At 37.6% G+C, this 15,864-nt stretch overlaps 1 protein-coding gene across 2 annotated transcripts in view; it reads left to right on the top strand.

Moving 5' to 3' along the window:
- The first annotated feature begins 6,362 nt into the window (after positions 1–6,362).
- The window catches only part of prima1 (proline rich membrane anchor 1), a 162,912-nt gene continuing 153,410 nt past the window's right edge, over positions 6,363–15,864 (top strand). For both annotated transcript variants that reach the window (XM_067991945.1, XM_067991944.1), the window contains exons 1-3: positions 6,363–7,369; positions 7,509–7,623; positions 7,752–7,899. In XM_067991945.1, coding sequence (XP_067848046.1) covers positions 7,540–7,623; positions 7,752–7,899 — 232 coding nt within the window. In that variant the 5' untranslated portion in view covers positions 6,363–7,369; positions 7,509–7,539. The remainder of the gene's footprint in view (positions 7,370–7,508; positions 7,624–7,751; positions 7,900–15,864) is intronic.

Genomic DNA, 15,864 nt, shown 5'->3' with positions numbered 1-15,864 from the left:
AGAAAATTGGAGGTGGGATGTGCTTCAAAAATAGGTGACAGTCAAGGCTTAGCAACACCACACTCAAATTTTGCTCATTGGTTCACCATTGAGACTCACGCTTAAAACCAGATGTAAATCTGAGACCAGCAGCATGGGAAAGATGCAGGAAAATTCCTGTGTCTTTCTGCCTACAACAAGAGGGTTGTCCATCATTGCTTTTGAAAAATAGGGATTTAATGTTACATTTACATAACAGTTACCATCGTGGACATTCAGGCAGGTTCTGACCTCCCCCCCTCACCTTCATTTATTGCATGTCACAAATGACTGACAGGTTCCACAGAAAATTGCTCAAGATTTAATTTTTTTGTTTAATTCACAAAACTTTTCTTCTCTAAAACTAAAAAGAATTTTAAAGAAATCCAATTTTTGGCATTAAAACTGACAGTCTCATTCAAAGAGGCTAGAAAGATGAGTGAAAAAGAAATACCACACTGGTGTAGCAGTAGGTTCCGAGGTTTTTCCAAGGAGTTGTTTTGGAGCAGACAGCTGTATCCTGCATCTGACCGTGCTGTACTCAACCTGTGAATGCATTTGATGCTGACACTAATAACAAAAGTGGTCTATTCTACAGCATTGATATCGCTCTCCTTAATAAACATAAGTAAAATTCAACAAGAAATATAAATAACAAAATAAAAACGTACATGATTTTGTGGACGATTCTAAATTAAGTTAAGAAGGTCTATATGGCGGTATTGCTTTAAAACATTTGCGATCGTTAGGCTCTGATCTGAGTATTGATACAAAAATTCCGCTTAATCTATCACTATGTATTATTTGTTTTAGAAACTAAAATCTTTAAATAAACTACTTGGAAATTCTTTCAACTTGCCTTTGCACTAAACTGCAATTATACTGCTCCCAGCATGAAGACCAAGGAATGTGGGACTACTTCATGGGGATGGTTGCATGCATCATCTTTAGAGCAGTCTGTAGTAGATTGTTGATTTAAGTTATACTACTGATTTTGTTATGGATGCACATCCAAAACTACTCCACATTAACACAAAGCCAATAGTATAACTGTCCACTAGTCAGCAGCAACAAGAATTATATCATTAACTGTGGATTGTGAATAATCTTTCTGAAATAGTACATGGCTGCTGTCTCTTTGTAAATTAAAGGATAAAAATGAATTAATACTAAGAACTGAAGCATGGAAATGACACTGTGTGATATTACTGTACAAAAGCTTGATGTGTTTGTATCAAATTCCTTTCTTGCTAATTTAATGGAGGTAGTCTGTTTAAAATAACTGGGTTAGTACCTTTGTTAAAATGATGGACAGAATAATTTGATTGGAGTGCATTAAGCATCCAAGTATAATTTCTATGATGTAGTTACTTGTCAGTCTTTAATTATGATGTGAAATTAGCTGGACTTTAAGTTATTTGTCTCTGGTACCAAAGATGTTATCCTTATTTCCAGACAATCTGACCTATTTATTCATAATTCTCTCTGAAATACCAAATGTCTACATTCCTTCACAAATATCAGGAGCATGGAAAGTAATTTATAAAATTTTCTTTTGAAACATAAAGTACTTGTAAGAGGTCACCATGGATTAGCAATCCTGAGTACATGCATGCCAACTTAGAATACTAGCAAAAGGTTTCAAAAAAGCTGACATAGCCTCCAAAAAAGCAGACAACCAACCATCCCTATGACATGCAAACACAACTAGTTACACTAAAAGTACAGTGGGAGATAGTTTGTTGTAATTTGAACTGTAGGTATACCCAACATCCCAGCAGTTTTGTCATAGGAGAAACCCCAAAGGACACAAAAGCACAATTTGCAACAGTGGTGGATTTAGTAATCTTTAAGGAAGCAGAGGAGTGAGATTTATTTTCCAGGGTAGTGAGGTGGTGAGATTTATTTTTAAACTTGCTCCACAACACCACCTAGTGGCTAGACCCTGCAACTACACTGTGACAGGTGATAACAAAATTGAATGGGAAATGTTGACACTGCAATTTACAATGATCAATAATGATAGAAAAGCGTGAATGAAATTCATGACAACTGGAAGCAATGTACATGATAGGAATTTTTAATAATATACAGATGTCCTCAAAGAGATTAGAGGCCAGCTGGGTATTTTCAGAATTGATTGACAATAAGCAAAGTGTGATACCTCAATTAATGTTTTGTCCAAACAGAAGTCTCTAAGTGATTGTGTTATAATATGAGAATCATAGACATTTCTTAGCATATATTTTAAATATACCCTAAGCACTTCTTCAAATATATTTTAAATATTAATCTAGAATTTGTTCCAAATCAGACACATCTACCAGACTTGGTCAGGCACTTTATTAAACATGTTCCTTTTGCTTTTTCTTATTGGAAGGATAATGTTACAAGTAGCAACCAGGATTCCCGGGTTATCAAAAATGGAAAATCAACGCAGTTTGAAGCTTGTTCATTCTTCAAATATCTTCCCTGGCATAGGGCAAGTAAGATATTGAAACTATTTGAGGAGTTACCTGGCTCAGTAAAAAAATTGGTTTGTCAAAAGCACAGTCAATACACAATTATTTTCCCACAGCGTAATCTAGCTATTTGTGTAAATGGCAACTCTCCAAGCACAAGGTCTGTAAGATCTAGTTAATAGTATTATAACGCAGTGCTGCTATTTTGTGGCTCCTGTGAAATGATTTCTTCATTAATGTATCCTTAATGCAGGCCATCAAAGTTTTATAACAGCAATTTAATGTATTACTAGTTTAATGTAACATTCTGCTTCACTGTCCACATGAAGAAGCATAAAATGTACAACTCCTATAGGGCTGCCCCATCACAGTCAATTTATTGTACAAGGTAACCTCAACCAGGAAGGGGAGGACCATTTCAACTCTTCAGCTGATTTCTCAATTTGTATTTTAAATTAAAGCTAAATATATTGGACACAAATAAATGCAATAAAAAACTGAATCGTGAGAACCATGCTATGTACGGAGTTAAGTTAACTCTCCAAAGCACTTCTGGTGAATTCAAATCCTAAGGTAAAGCAATGTTCAATCGTAGCAATGGCAGTTTGAATTCCAGAAGAACGATTTGTCCCTTGCAGGTCTGTACTCACAGGAAGCCTCAGTGACATTCCTTCTAGCTTTACCCATGTGACTCAGTGTTGCTTAATTCAAGCCCTCTCCAAATGCAATTGCTAACTGTAGTTTGTCAGCAGATATTATCATCTGTAATGTTTGTCACTACCATAAAAATGAACTAAATACTCTGTATTCAGCAATGAAATGACTCCCCAGTGAGGCAGAAGTAAACTTGCTGTAACGCACAACCTGATTGAGCAGAGGTTTAGCAGCTTGAGTCATAGTAAGATGGCTTTGCTAAGTCTTCTGGGATAACTAGTTTAAAGAAATTAGGAGCAAGATCCTGCCTGTTGATATTTTTTGCACCAATTTATTGCCTTGCAGAAAATGACTACTTTAGACAGTATTAACACAAATTTACAAATTCTGACATGGGTTGAATATTTTGGAAAATCCTACATGCTGGTGGACTAAACCATCCAATGAGCCAAAGAATGGGGGAGGCCACAGATTCAATTTCCTCAAATCAAATGACAACTTCCAAATCATTAAGTGATACACTCTACTGGCATCATAGGTCAGACACAGACAAAAACAAAAACTTTTTAAAATTGGGAAGCTGAGATGCAGACACAAGGCCTACAGTGTAGGACATAACCTGCAGCAGTAGCTGTCACATTAAAAAACAATAATGTCATCCCTTAGATTATAGAAGGTTTAAACTTATGTGTATAGGGGGCTGGGTGAAGATTTTTTTAATATGCATTGCACTAAGGTATTGTTAGTAATTCTTGAAATGTGATCTTTATCAAACCTCTTTGACTAAAGTAACAAGAATATGGCTGAGTCTTTATATATCACTGGGATTGAAAGGTGTAGGGGACATACTAAATCAAGAAGTAGTGAAGAACGCATGTAGATTGTGGGAGGGAGGGAAGAATGAGGGGCATAAAAGTTTAGGAGGAAAAAGCTGGAAAGTTCAAAGGAGCATTAACTATAGTAGACTAAATACAGCGAGATTGAAGGCTAAAGATAAGACAATCTACACCAGCAGATTATAGCCAAATTACTTTTTTTAATGTTAGATAAATTAATGTGTTTACGCTACTGATGTATATGGAGGCACTGTGCAGTAATACTGATGAGCTTTACCAAAATTGGTGCACATTGTAATATGTGAATCCTCTTTGCATCTTATTATATTAGTACATTATTCTGAAAGTGCATATAACTTAAAAATACTGTAGAAATATGCAACACTTGCATGAATGAATTTCTCTGTTGCTACCGTCTACATGAATATATTAAAGACAGCAGACCTACAGGATACAAAAGAACCACAGGTAACTGAAAAATCTAGAAACTGTAACAGTTGCACTAATGGCCCATCCATGCATTCACACATCTGTCATCGGTAGAATTTATTTAGTTCCGAAAGAGAATCTTGAGATTTGATGAATTGTTTCATTAGAATGAACATTTTGCCCTCTACAACACATGGTTTGTCTTTTCACCATAAAAGTAACTTTCATGTCAGGTTCTCATCTTTCATCCTTTATTGTCGCTAATGTATAATGTCATTCATTAGCATTAATCAAGTACTGATTTTTGCTTACTCTGGTGAAAGATTGGAAATTCTAACTATATTCTGACTGGGTATCTTAACTGACTGCCAAAGGTAAATAAAGTTGATATGTATTGGAATTTTCAATGTTCCCACCTTGGTAATAAATTAATACACTTACCTTCACATAACTCCCCAAAGTGTTCTAGTGTATCTCTATTGTCTTGTCAGGGCCTAAACCACTGAGATAATACCTCTCAAATTAGAGATCTAAACACCTAGTCTTGATTTCCCGTGACAATTGAATGGACCCATTATAGCAGAAGCTTACCTCAGTAACTTGCAAATTACCAATGTGCAGTTGTGTATGAAATTTAAGACACTTACTTGGTAACATGCAGATTTCAGTTTTTCCTTTGCCAGTTGAACCAACTGGAAATCTGATTCCAGATTAGTAATCTGAAATTATATCTAGTGAGTAGGCATCCTTATCTGGTTGTTACAAATTTGGTTATCAGTATCATGAGACTGCTACTTTTTTATATTCGCTCTACTTCCAATGTATATGATTCCCAGTTCTCAATTCCAGTCCTCTCCATCAGCTCATTTCATTGTGAATAGTTATTACAATATTCAGAAATTGCTGGACACAGTTTATACCTATAAAGAGAAAAGTCGGTATAAGGTTTCACCTGTTTGTCTTCCTTCAGTTAAGCTGGCTTTTTTTTAGATGCTGACTAGCCTGCTGTGTATTTCTGACAATTTCTGTTTTTATTTAAGATTCCAGTATTTTCACTGTTTTTATTTTATTAAAATAACCATTAATAGGAAAACCCATAATCATATTCACATAAGGTAAACTGTCAGGGTACTAAAAGCATTTACCATAGACTTACTTTAATCCAAACCACACCTCAATGGACAACATATTTAAGTCTATATATATATATGCGTGTGTGTAAGCAGTTTATGCTTTACGACGACTGACACACCTACTTAATAGTCAAAGCACTTTGTGAAACTTGTGCTCTTCTATGAATTGACTTCTGTAACTTGTACTCCCATCAACAGCAATCTATAAAGAACTAAGACAGGAAAAAGCAATGCCCCAAAAGAATGATTGACACAATGTGCAACTAATAAACTGCCATGTAACAGATCATGCTGACTTATGGCAAGTCATAACTTCATGAAGCTGGATTGTTGCAGAACACAAGACGACTGTTGAAAGTATTGTGTAGCAAGTTCAATATAGTTGTCATTGCATTGAAATATGCCCTAAATTTGTGTGTAGTTTTAATAACTTTTTTCACCAGCTTAATGTTTTCATCTAAGTACTACAAATTCCAGTTAAAATATTGTAGAATATGGTAAATGTAAGTTGAGAATTTTGCACCTTTAATTGTAACGTTTTTCGATAAATATCAGTAAATGCTAATGATTAGGGAACGCTCACTAAGAATATAAATGGAGATCACAACTTTGGTCAGCTATGGGGTTGCCAATAAATCAGAGCCGGAACTGTCACAACTCTGCATCAATCACAATTGGTGATGGATATAATCCTATAACAACATGGCGGATATTAGATAATACGCAAGAGGAACCTAGAGTGTTATGAGTGCGTGCATCTGTTATCTTTCAACCTGGGAATGTACACAGTGTCGATGAATTTCTGTGCTGCTTTTAACGTAGTGCAAAACAAGACAGAGACAGAGCGTGACCCACAGAGCTCTGAGCGCTGCTAAATCAGATCTAAACCATGGCGCGGGGGGTTGAGGCTACAACACAGTCACTTCAGCCCGCACACAGATATTACAGCGGAATACATCCAAGCAGTTGTCATATACAGGGGAGTGCACAATGGACACGCTACATCGATCTGAAAAATTACTGCAGCGTGCTGAGCATAGATTAGATTCAGAGGCGAGCTGGAGCGAAATTCTTTGCATATGCAGATCCAACATGATCCCACTCACTTCGAGAATGTGTCTGGGTGCAGCGGAGTGATGTGACAACACGAAAAACGTTTGCAGCAGCTCTCGGGACTCCGCTCGCACAGTTGCAAACTGATACTCTTGCTCAGAACATTTTCAGCGACGGTGCTCAGCGCGTTGCCAAAGCTAACAAGGGTGGGGGGTATCGTTTGTGCAACGTCGCTGCTTTTCACCCCTGCCACATGTCTTTCAGAAGGAGCGGCGGCAAGATGATTCGGCGCAAGTGGTAGCGTTCAATCACATCAAGGCGAATTGAGGTGTGCTCTTTCTATAACTGTGTTCAGCGAGTGGAGAGGAGACGAAGACGGACTGGCTCCAGTGTCTTTAGACCCCTTGAGTGATCACAGTACATCGCCTGTTGCAGCAATTAACTAAAGAGTGCAGGTCGTAACATGTGATTCTTCGTGTCGTTTAAAGCTGCCGTTTGGAGAAGACTTTTTTTTTAGTTTGGGTAACTTTTCTGCATCGCTGAATATATATGTTTTCTGGCAGCAATTTTGTGTTGCGGCCATTGCGATTTTAAGGCAGATCTGGCGTGTCTCTCCCTGTCTGTATAAACAGAAGAGCCAAGTTGCCTCAAACAAGGGACGGACGCCGCTCTCTGCTGTTCGCCTCTGGACTTTTTGCAGAGTTGAAGCGCGCTCCCCGAGATCTTCTAGGAGGCTGGAGCTGCCCCATGTCCCGGAGAGCAAGTCATCAAGGAGAACTTAATTGTAAGAAAACGGAAACTATTTGTGGAAAATGCTAACCCTTCCCATCAAAGTTTACAACAAGTTTAATTAGAAGACGATTTGTCATCTTTTGTAGCTGAATCTTGTCGAATTTAACGGTTTTTTTGACTTTGTATTTTAGTCGCGCAGGTTGTGACCAGAGCACAGGAGGAATGCTGACCGCTGACCTGTCATTTACTTTCTATCCCTGGATTCTGAGTCGCTACGTTATAACGTCTCTGTTATTTTTCTTTCAGGTAAGTTAACCTTGGTTACGCTGTAGAAATGATCAGAGACAGATAGATTGTATATATATTTCCCCCCTCCCCCCCCAAAAAAAATCTGCTTGCTTATTGTTTAATGCAAGTTTGTTTTACTTTGCCAGCTTTCTCAGGGCGAACTCCAGAAATCAAGCGGGAGATCTGTTTTTGAGACGGTGACTGACAGCTGCCATGAGATCTGCTCATGCCGACCTCCCCCCTTACCCCCGCCACCGCCGCCTCCTCCTCCCCCCAGGCAATTGGTGTCTCCAAGTAAGTGGACAACATTCCCTCAGAATACATCTCAGTTCCTTTACAGTGTGAGAGCAAGCCAAACACAGCTGGACTGGGAAGGGTGAGGGGACGAGGGCCGTCCCTCCTCCTATTTAGCATTCCTCTTCCTGTTTAGAGCTCCTCTAACCTCAGTAAGGTCAAGGGTTTAAATTCACCCTGAGGTAAACGATGAGCGTGATCTCATCCCCTACAATTTGCAACTTCCTTTCACCCTTTACCAGAAAAAAAGGACATTTGGACAAATCTGTCTTTGCTTCGCTGTTGTGGGCGTTTCTACTGAAATCACGGTTCACTTACCACAAATAACAAAAACACAGCTTTATGTAACAGCTTTTAAGTAAAGTTTTACAGCGCTGGGAGATTAAAATTAGTTACTGTGCTGAAAATCAATTCAACACAATTTTAAAACTAAAATCTGAAGAATTAATGATATTTGTGATATTTTGGGATCTTTGCAATGTTTGTAAAGTTAGGGAAGTGTATCAGTTATTAGAAAAGGTATGTTCTAACCATAACTGGATGATTTTTTTTCCATTGGGAAAAACTCACAAATCTGAAATTTGTACGTAGGTGGTTGATGGTTCAATTTTTGGTGAAAGGTTCTGTTGCTATTTTTCAGAGCATTCCCCGGTCCCAATTGTGATCAAAGCAGAGCAACCACTCCACAAGTTAGAGATTTGCACTGTAACTATTTTAACCTCCAGTTGGACAGAGGGAAAATCTTTTAAATGACTATGCTTGACTGTCGATCATAATTCCCAAAAGAAAGGTGCTGTAATCATCAGTTTAGCATAACCCTTATGCTCAGTGTTCAGGAACCTAATTCACCATTGTTTATTCTACTGGGATATATGCTGTATGGAATTTCACTGTGATCGACTGCAAAATATTTTATAAAGTAGTTGGGAAAAGATTAATATATTTATTTGATAAAATTAATTGTAATTTTTGCCGGGTGGGAAGATAATCTTTTTTATGGTCAGGACAAAGGTCTGTAACTGTTTTATGGCTGTTTTAAAGCAGAAATGTCAAAGATTTAACTGCAAGAACCTACTCAGTGAACAGTCCAGCAAATATCCAGTTGCGTCAAGGCAGTTATTCCTCTCAGCATAAAGGTCTTCTCACGTATCAGTTAATTTAGGGCAATTTTCACATCTTTTTTCTGATGATATTTTAAATCTTATTTTCCTTTTAACTATTAAAGGTAATATATTTGATAGTTTTTCATGGTTTCCTTTATTCTGAGATTTATTAAATACTGAGTGGATGGCCATGCTTTGCCTATGGTAAAGTGCAAGCTTTCAGTGAAAGCCTGCCTCAGGCTCTTGGGTACATAACAATGGATCAAGTCAGTGCATAGCCAGAGCAAATTACATCATTGTACTCATGAGATCATGCAACTTCAGGCTAATAACTGTGTTGTTCATGTCATCAAGAGTAACTCTTTGTGATAACACATGTAGAAAAGGATATATTTTTAAATGATTAGCATGAACATTGCACAGATAGGTGTTTTGGGGATGAACTGAAGTAATACCCTTCGTGGCCAGTTTCTTTTCATTTTTTGTTAAAGGTTATATTCATTGCAATGCTGGTAAATGAAATGATTGTACTACACAATGTGCTGTGAAAGAGGTTGAGAGGTGTACATTATTCCTTGACAGTAAACCATCTACTTGCTAGAACCTCATCTGTATTGCAAAAACTGTTTCATATTATGAAACATAACCTTGATTTTTTAAAAAATAAATCACTGTTGTATAAGTGCTGTGTATTAACGTTTAGAAATGTATTTACATGACCTCCACAGGCTAAGTTTGTTTTGTTTACCAAAAGCTTTTAGAAAGAAATCTTTGTGAGGAAATATGCAGAATCACTGGACCTTTGATCAAGGTCGATCCACGTTTAGAATAGTTTTGTAATGAAATGTCAGTCAAAGGATAAAAAAAACTCACTTAATTTCTAATCGAATTATTCTTTTTCCTTCATTTAGGTCCAGTCCAATAACATTTAGCCCATGGGTTGAAATTGTAAATACTTCAACTATTCACAGAACCATGTAGTGAAAGTAATTTGCCCAATTAACTCAGTAGAAAATAGCTCTATCTGCTACAGCTATGCTTGAAATGATCACTACTTTCTCCTGCAGTACAAGTTTCACCCTGCTCTCTGTCAGACGAACCATATTTCCCTAAAATTGTAGTCACCATCTACAAAATTATATCTCTATTATCATTGTTCTTATAGCTTAAATTTACAATCACATAAAAATATTTTATTATAAATGTGACTTTGCCTCATTTCATATTAGACAAACTCACTTGGAAATATTTTACACTGTGTAATTTCAATGTTAACTACCAAAATAGCACCCGCCACCAATTTCCATGTGTAACATAGACACAAAGCAGTCTTAAATATGTGTTATTTCATGCATTAGTGGATGCCCATCACACTAAATGGGATGATGCACTGTGTTGTAAGGACAGGAATTTAATACCATATAATGCACAGGATATTATTCTCCTAAAATGCAACTGTGTCCTTTTACGGCAACAAAATCTAATTGTTGTGAAGTAAACATAAGCGCAGGTCGCGCAGAGTTTATTTGTTGTTCAGTTGATCTCCAGGAGAGAATTGCCCAGCAGTAAGTAACTACAATTTTTTGAGATTGCTTTGCACCTGTAACAAATTGTACAGTATAATGTCTGCAGTATTTGATCTGCATGAACTGAAATACCAGTTTTAATATGTTACCAGCAAATATCCCATAGCATTGGTCATAGTAAGGCCTGGATGTGCTGTTTTAAAAGGATGGGAACATTAGACCATGTAAAACACAATTGGCCCAGAATTTGCTGTCAAAATAATGGTGAGGCTAATGGCGCAGCAACTTCAGGCGAGGGGCAGATGCACAGATAAAAGCGAGAAATCGAAAGTTGCTGTCTGAGATGTGCTGCTCTGCTGTTAGCTTTGTGAAAATGGCATCTCGCTGTCTGACGCACCATTCAAATGCACCGAACGGCATGAAGTTCCTGTATTTGAATGGTAGATATTAACTAAACTCACCACAGAAAGTTAGGGCTTGTCCATTTCAGTCTTAATACTCTTTTAACGACGTGATATGTGTTAATTACTGCCAGTCAACCTCTCTGGCACTGAAAATTAACTATTATAAGTGTGGAGTCTCATTCCTTCAGGTATTAATTGTTGTTGGAGATTTTTTAAAAAAACATTAACTTTTTTAAAGTTTTACTTTTCCTTTCTGTCTCTTTTTTCTCTCTCTCCTAATCCAAATTTTCTTACCCTCTCTGTATTTCTCTTTCTGTACCTGATTTGTCAATGAATCACCATTCCAACTTACACTTCCTTCTCAGTCCTTGCGCTGTTAATTTCACAATCCTTCAATTTGATTGCTTAAGGAGATACACGGTTGCTTGCCCTGTTCATTCAGATCCCAGATGCTCTGTAGAGGGCGCCACGCCATTTCCAGCTCGCACTTCCATGGAGATTAAATGGGCAAGGGCAAGTCTACTAACGGCGGGCTCTGTTCGCCACCCTGTTACAGCAAATTCTGGGCCATGATATTTTTTATATCGATATTGGGGTAAGTGAAAACACTCTCAATGAGATAGAGAGCAAGGAATTAGCTTACGAGAGTAGTCTGAAACACAGAAGCCAAAAATGTCTAGAGCAAAAAGGATAGAAGAACCCCAAAACATAACAGATGGATCTACACACAGTGACCTCTTTTTTCTGTTTGGATGGTGTCAGATCTATTTTGTAGGGCGCCGTTCGTTGACCGATTACAGCAAATTCTGGGCCATTGAATTACTCATCTGCTGAAATCTAGATGTGTATGCTTCTTTAAGGCTACAAAGTCTTAATTCCTGTTAAGTAGACATGGTGAGTTTGTACAAATCTCAATTAAGAGATATTCTGGCTCAAATATTTTGTGTTCCTGGAGAGTTTCTTTGTTTCTTTATACTTTTTTAAAAGTGTTAACGCAGCTGCCTTGGTTATCCACTTTCACTTGTTATTATGGTTAATCTTTTTATTGAAGGTATTGAAGGTCATTTAAAAAGACTCAGACCAATCATTTTATTGATAGTTCATCAGTTTTGGGCAGGCTTATCAGTTTCAACCATACAAAATATTACACAGGAAGAAATTTATTTTCTTAATACTTTGTTTTAAGTGTTTGACTTGGTGGATGCTAACAGTGCCTCATTCATATATGCAATTATGATGCAATGACCAGAAAGAATGAGGCGTGTGCTGACAGTGACATCTAGCCCCAATCTCAGAATGATGGGTTGGGTGCATAATTATCGTTTTTGGAGAACAGTTCCCTAGGCTATTAGTAGGCCTAGCCTAGATTATGTTGCTGATCATGAAAATATTAACAAGAATGGTTACGTAGGAGTGACAGTTGTTTTGTTCTCAGAATGTGGGTGATGCTAATAAGGCTATGTTTATTGCCCTTCCTTAGTTGCCCTGTGACGGTGGTGGTGGGCCTTCTCCTTCACCTGTTGCAGTCTTTGTGGTGATAGCGCTGGTGTTAGATCAGGAATTCCAGAATGTTGACCCAGCAACGATAAAGGAATGGCGATATCTGTCTTAATAGTCAGGATGGTGTGTGACTTGGAGGGGAACATGGAGGTGAAGGTGTTCCCACAACATTGCTGCTTTTGTCCTTCTTGGTGGTAGAGGTTACATGGAAGAGAGGTGCTGTTGAAGTAAGCTTGATGCAATGCCATTTTTCATATGAGTTGTTAAACTATTCTAGTGGATGTAAAAAAACTCCAGGGCAGCAATTGGATCTCGTTGCTCTCGTTTTATGGGCGTAAAACATACACAACAAGGGCCAATTTCTGGGCACAATGTCTGGGACCAACATCCTGCGTTCCAAGGAGGCCTGACCCAATATTGGATTGGGCCATTTTTCAGGAGCTCCTGGTGGCTGCCTAAAACAGTCGTTATGCCCCTTACATATGTAAATGAGGGGCCTAATGCCTATTTTAGGCCCCCTTTGCTAAATTGAAAATCGCAGAGCTATTTGTGGGATCTTGCTGTGTGGAAATTGGCTGCTACATGAAAAGTACTAGAAACATTCAAGTCCATTCTTCCATCTTTCCTTCCTGTAGGTGTTTTGCATGTTTTTCACATGCTAGTTTAACAATTTTCTTAAGGTGCTTATTCTGTCATTCAGCCTTACTGAATTAGTAAACTAAAAGCTTTTTATTTCCATCCCAGAGCTAGTGCTCTATGTGGCCTAACAATTCCTTGCATGTTCACAGAGCTCTTTCTGCACCTTTACTTAAGGCTGTATTTGACTCTGTAGTTAGTTTGGACTCTTTAGAGTGCTGCAAGATTCTTGGAAATTGCAATATTCATTTCAATGTTGCTCCATGAGGGAGTGGAAAGTTTCTACAGAGTAAATGAATGAAAGATCATGGTATTATCTAGGCTTGGGAATTGAGTCTTCTTGAGCCTTTAGTTGGAGTTTGACTATGTTGATTTCCCCTTCTCTCCCTGTTCTCTATCATCTGCCTTTGTCAACAAAAGTATTTTATTTCAAAAGTGGTAATGAGAAATTTGATGTTTATTAAGTTTTGCAGGAATATGGAAACCTAATCACCTGATGGGCTAACCAGCTTATTTGAAAGAGTATTGGGCTAGAATTGCTGAAAAGTAGAATTAGATTTTTTTTGGCCTTGTCCCACTCAATCTTGTAGCTAGAGAACTGAAGTGTTGATCACAAGTAGTAATATGCCATCTGTTTAGAAAGTGTATTTTCATGATATGTCTTACTTGCTTTTATTCCCTTAGTTGCAAATGCACCTCAACCAACAAAGGCCTCCAAAGGAATAGTAACTACATAGGAATTAAAGGGGAAACCCTATTGTGTACACAACCTTAAGGCCAAGACTGACACATTAATCAGAATATTCGTTTGTGAGTCATGCTATATCATTTGTTTCCATTATTGAATGTGGGACCAAAGCCAAATATACACAGAAGTGGAGGAAGTTCCATTTCACCCAGTCAGATGCTGTCTGCACATCTGGAAAGTTGCCACGGCTGATGTGTCTCCTTTTGTTGCATTGCTGTATTAAATTTAATACTTTACTGATGTTGTCAGAACCATATGCTCCACTCATAAAGCTTACTTAGTCTTTGTCAATTAGTGTCATTAATGTCTTCCTGTAGAAATCTTACAGGAAGCCTTTCAATTCAAGAGTTACCATGGCCATTGCCTTTCTTACATAGTCATACTTATCACAGTAAATTAATCTTCTAGCCTAATTAATACTGTAGTGTGGATAAGGTTTATGAACTAAAAAGGATTCCAAGTTTTCATTGGCTGGATTAGTCTTTGAGTTTGTGTAGCTCGGAATATTAATCTTTAAATTCTTTATCATATGGGGTAAAAGTCACCAGAGAACCACCGAGTAATGGTAGTGGCTGTAATTTGAGGGTTTTATGAGAAGTGAATTAAGATGCATTTTGCTTTAACAAGACATGAAGCAGATCAGTACATAGAATATATCTTAACTTTCTACCTAAGGTAGTGTCTGAATTCCATGAGATCCACAAGGGTCAGCCTCAGTGGTAACATTCCCACCTCTGAAGCTTATGGATTCAAGGTCCACTCTAGGACATGAGTACATGATATCAATTGACATATCTATGCAGTACTGAAGAAATGCTGCATTGTCCTAGGTGCTGCATTTTAGATAGGATGTTAAACCAAGACTCTAACGGCCCTTTCAGGTGGATGTAAAAGATCTATTCAAAGAACAGCAGGGGAGTTCTCCTGGTGTCCTAGTCTACATCTCCAAAAACAGATTAACTGGTCATATATCCTTTTTTGCTGTTTGCGGGATCTTGCTGTGCACAAATTGGCTGCCATGCTTACTTACAAAACAACAGCAACTTCACTGTAAAAATAATTAATTGGATGTAAAATGCTTTGGGGAAATAGCGCTGATGATATTTATGTAAAGATTCCCTGTGTAGCATGTTGGAAGGGAATTTCCATGGTCACAGGCGTTAAATTGCCTCCACATTGCAATGAGAAAATGTAAGATGGGATACAGATACATAAACAGGACATTTCTGGGTATTTATAATGAAACGTAAAATTGCCTCATTGTTTAGGTATTTATTTTGTTTCAGATAGTACTGCCAATAAATTGTCTCCAGTTTCTATAATATAGCCTTTTAAAGTGCTTACTCCAGTTATTGCAATAAGTTCACCTTAGGATACGTAGAATTATATAGAGATTACAACACGGAAACTGGCCCAACCATTCTGTGTTGGTGTTTGTCCTCCACACGAGCAGTAGTCCTAATCCTATTGAAATCAATGGAAATGAAAATTGGTTGGTTTCTATAATGGGCGGCCAATCTGCATCGCCAGTTTTACATCGGGCCTGCAAGTTGAAAACCTACCCCATGGTTTCTGTTTCCATCACTAACTCCAGTAGCTCATTTCCACAGCCTCACATCCCTCTATAAAAAAGTTTCTCCTGCTCTCTGTCATAAACCTCTTATATTTAATCTTCTATCTATGTCCTCTCATTATAGACCCTCAATCACTGGAAACAGTCTGTTTATATCTACTCTGTCCCATCCCTCCATAATTTTAAACAACCTCAATCAAATTACTCCATGATCTCCTTGTTCTGATGAAAACAACCCAATTTTTTCAAGGATACTGTCAATTCTTCTGTCAATTTTTTCAAGGATACTGTCAATTCTTCAACGATTTTTTTCACATCGTTCACCTGACGAAGGAGGAAGCCTCCGAAAGCTTGTGAATTTAAAATAAAATTGCTGGACTATAACTTGGTGTTGTAAAATTGTTTACAATTCTTCTGTAATTCAACCATGAATACAAGTTGGATTGATATAATTTTCAAGGAGAGATGTTATTTT

This window comes from Heptranchias perlo, chromosome 10 (genome assembly GCF_035084215.1).
Source record: "Heptranchias perlo isolate sHepPer1 chromosome 10, sHepPer1.hap1, whole genome shotgun sequence".
Classification (NCBI taxonomy): Eukaryota; Metazoa; Chordata; class Chondrichthyes; order Hexanchiformes; family Hexanchidae; genus Heptranchias; species Heptranchias perlo.
This window is presented reverse-complemented; position numbering and strand designations above follow the sequence as displayed.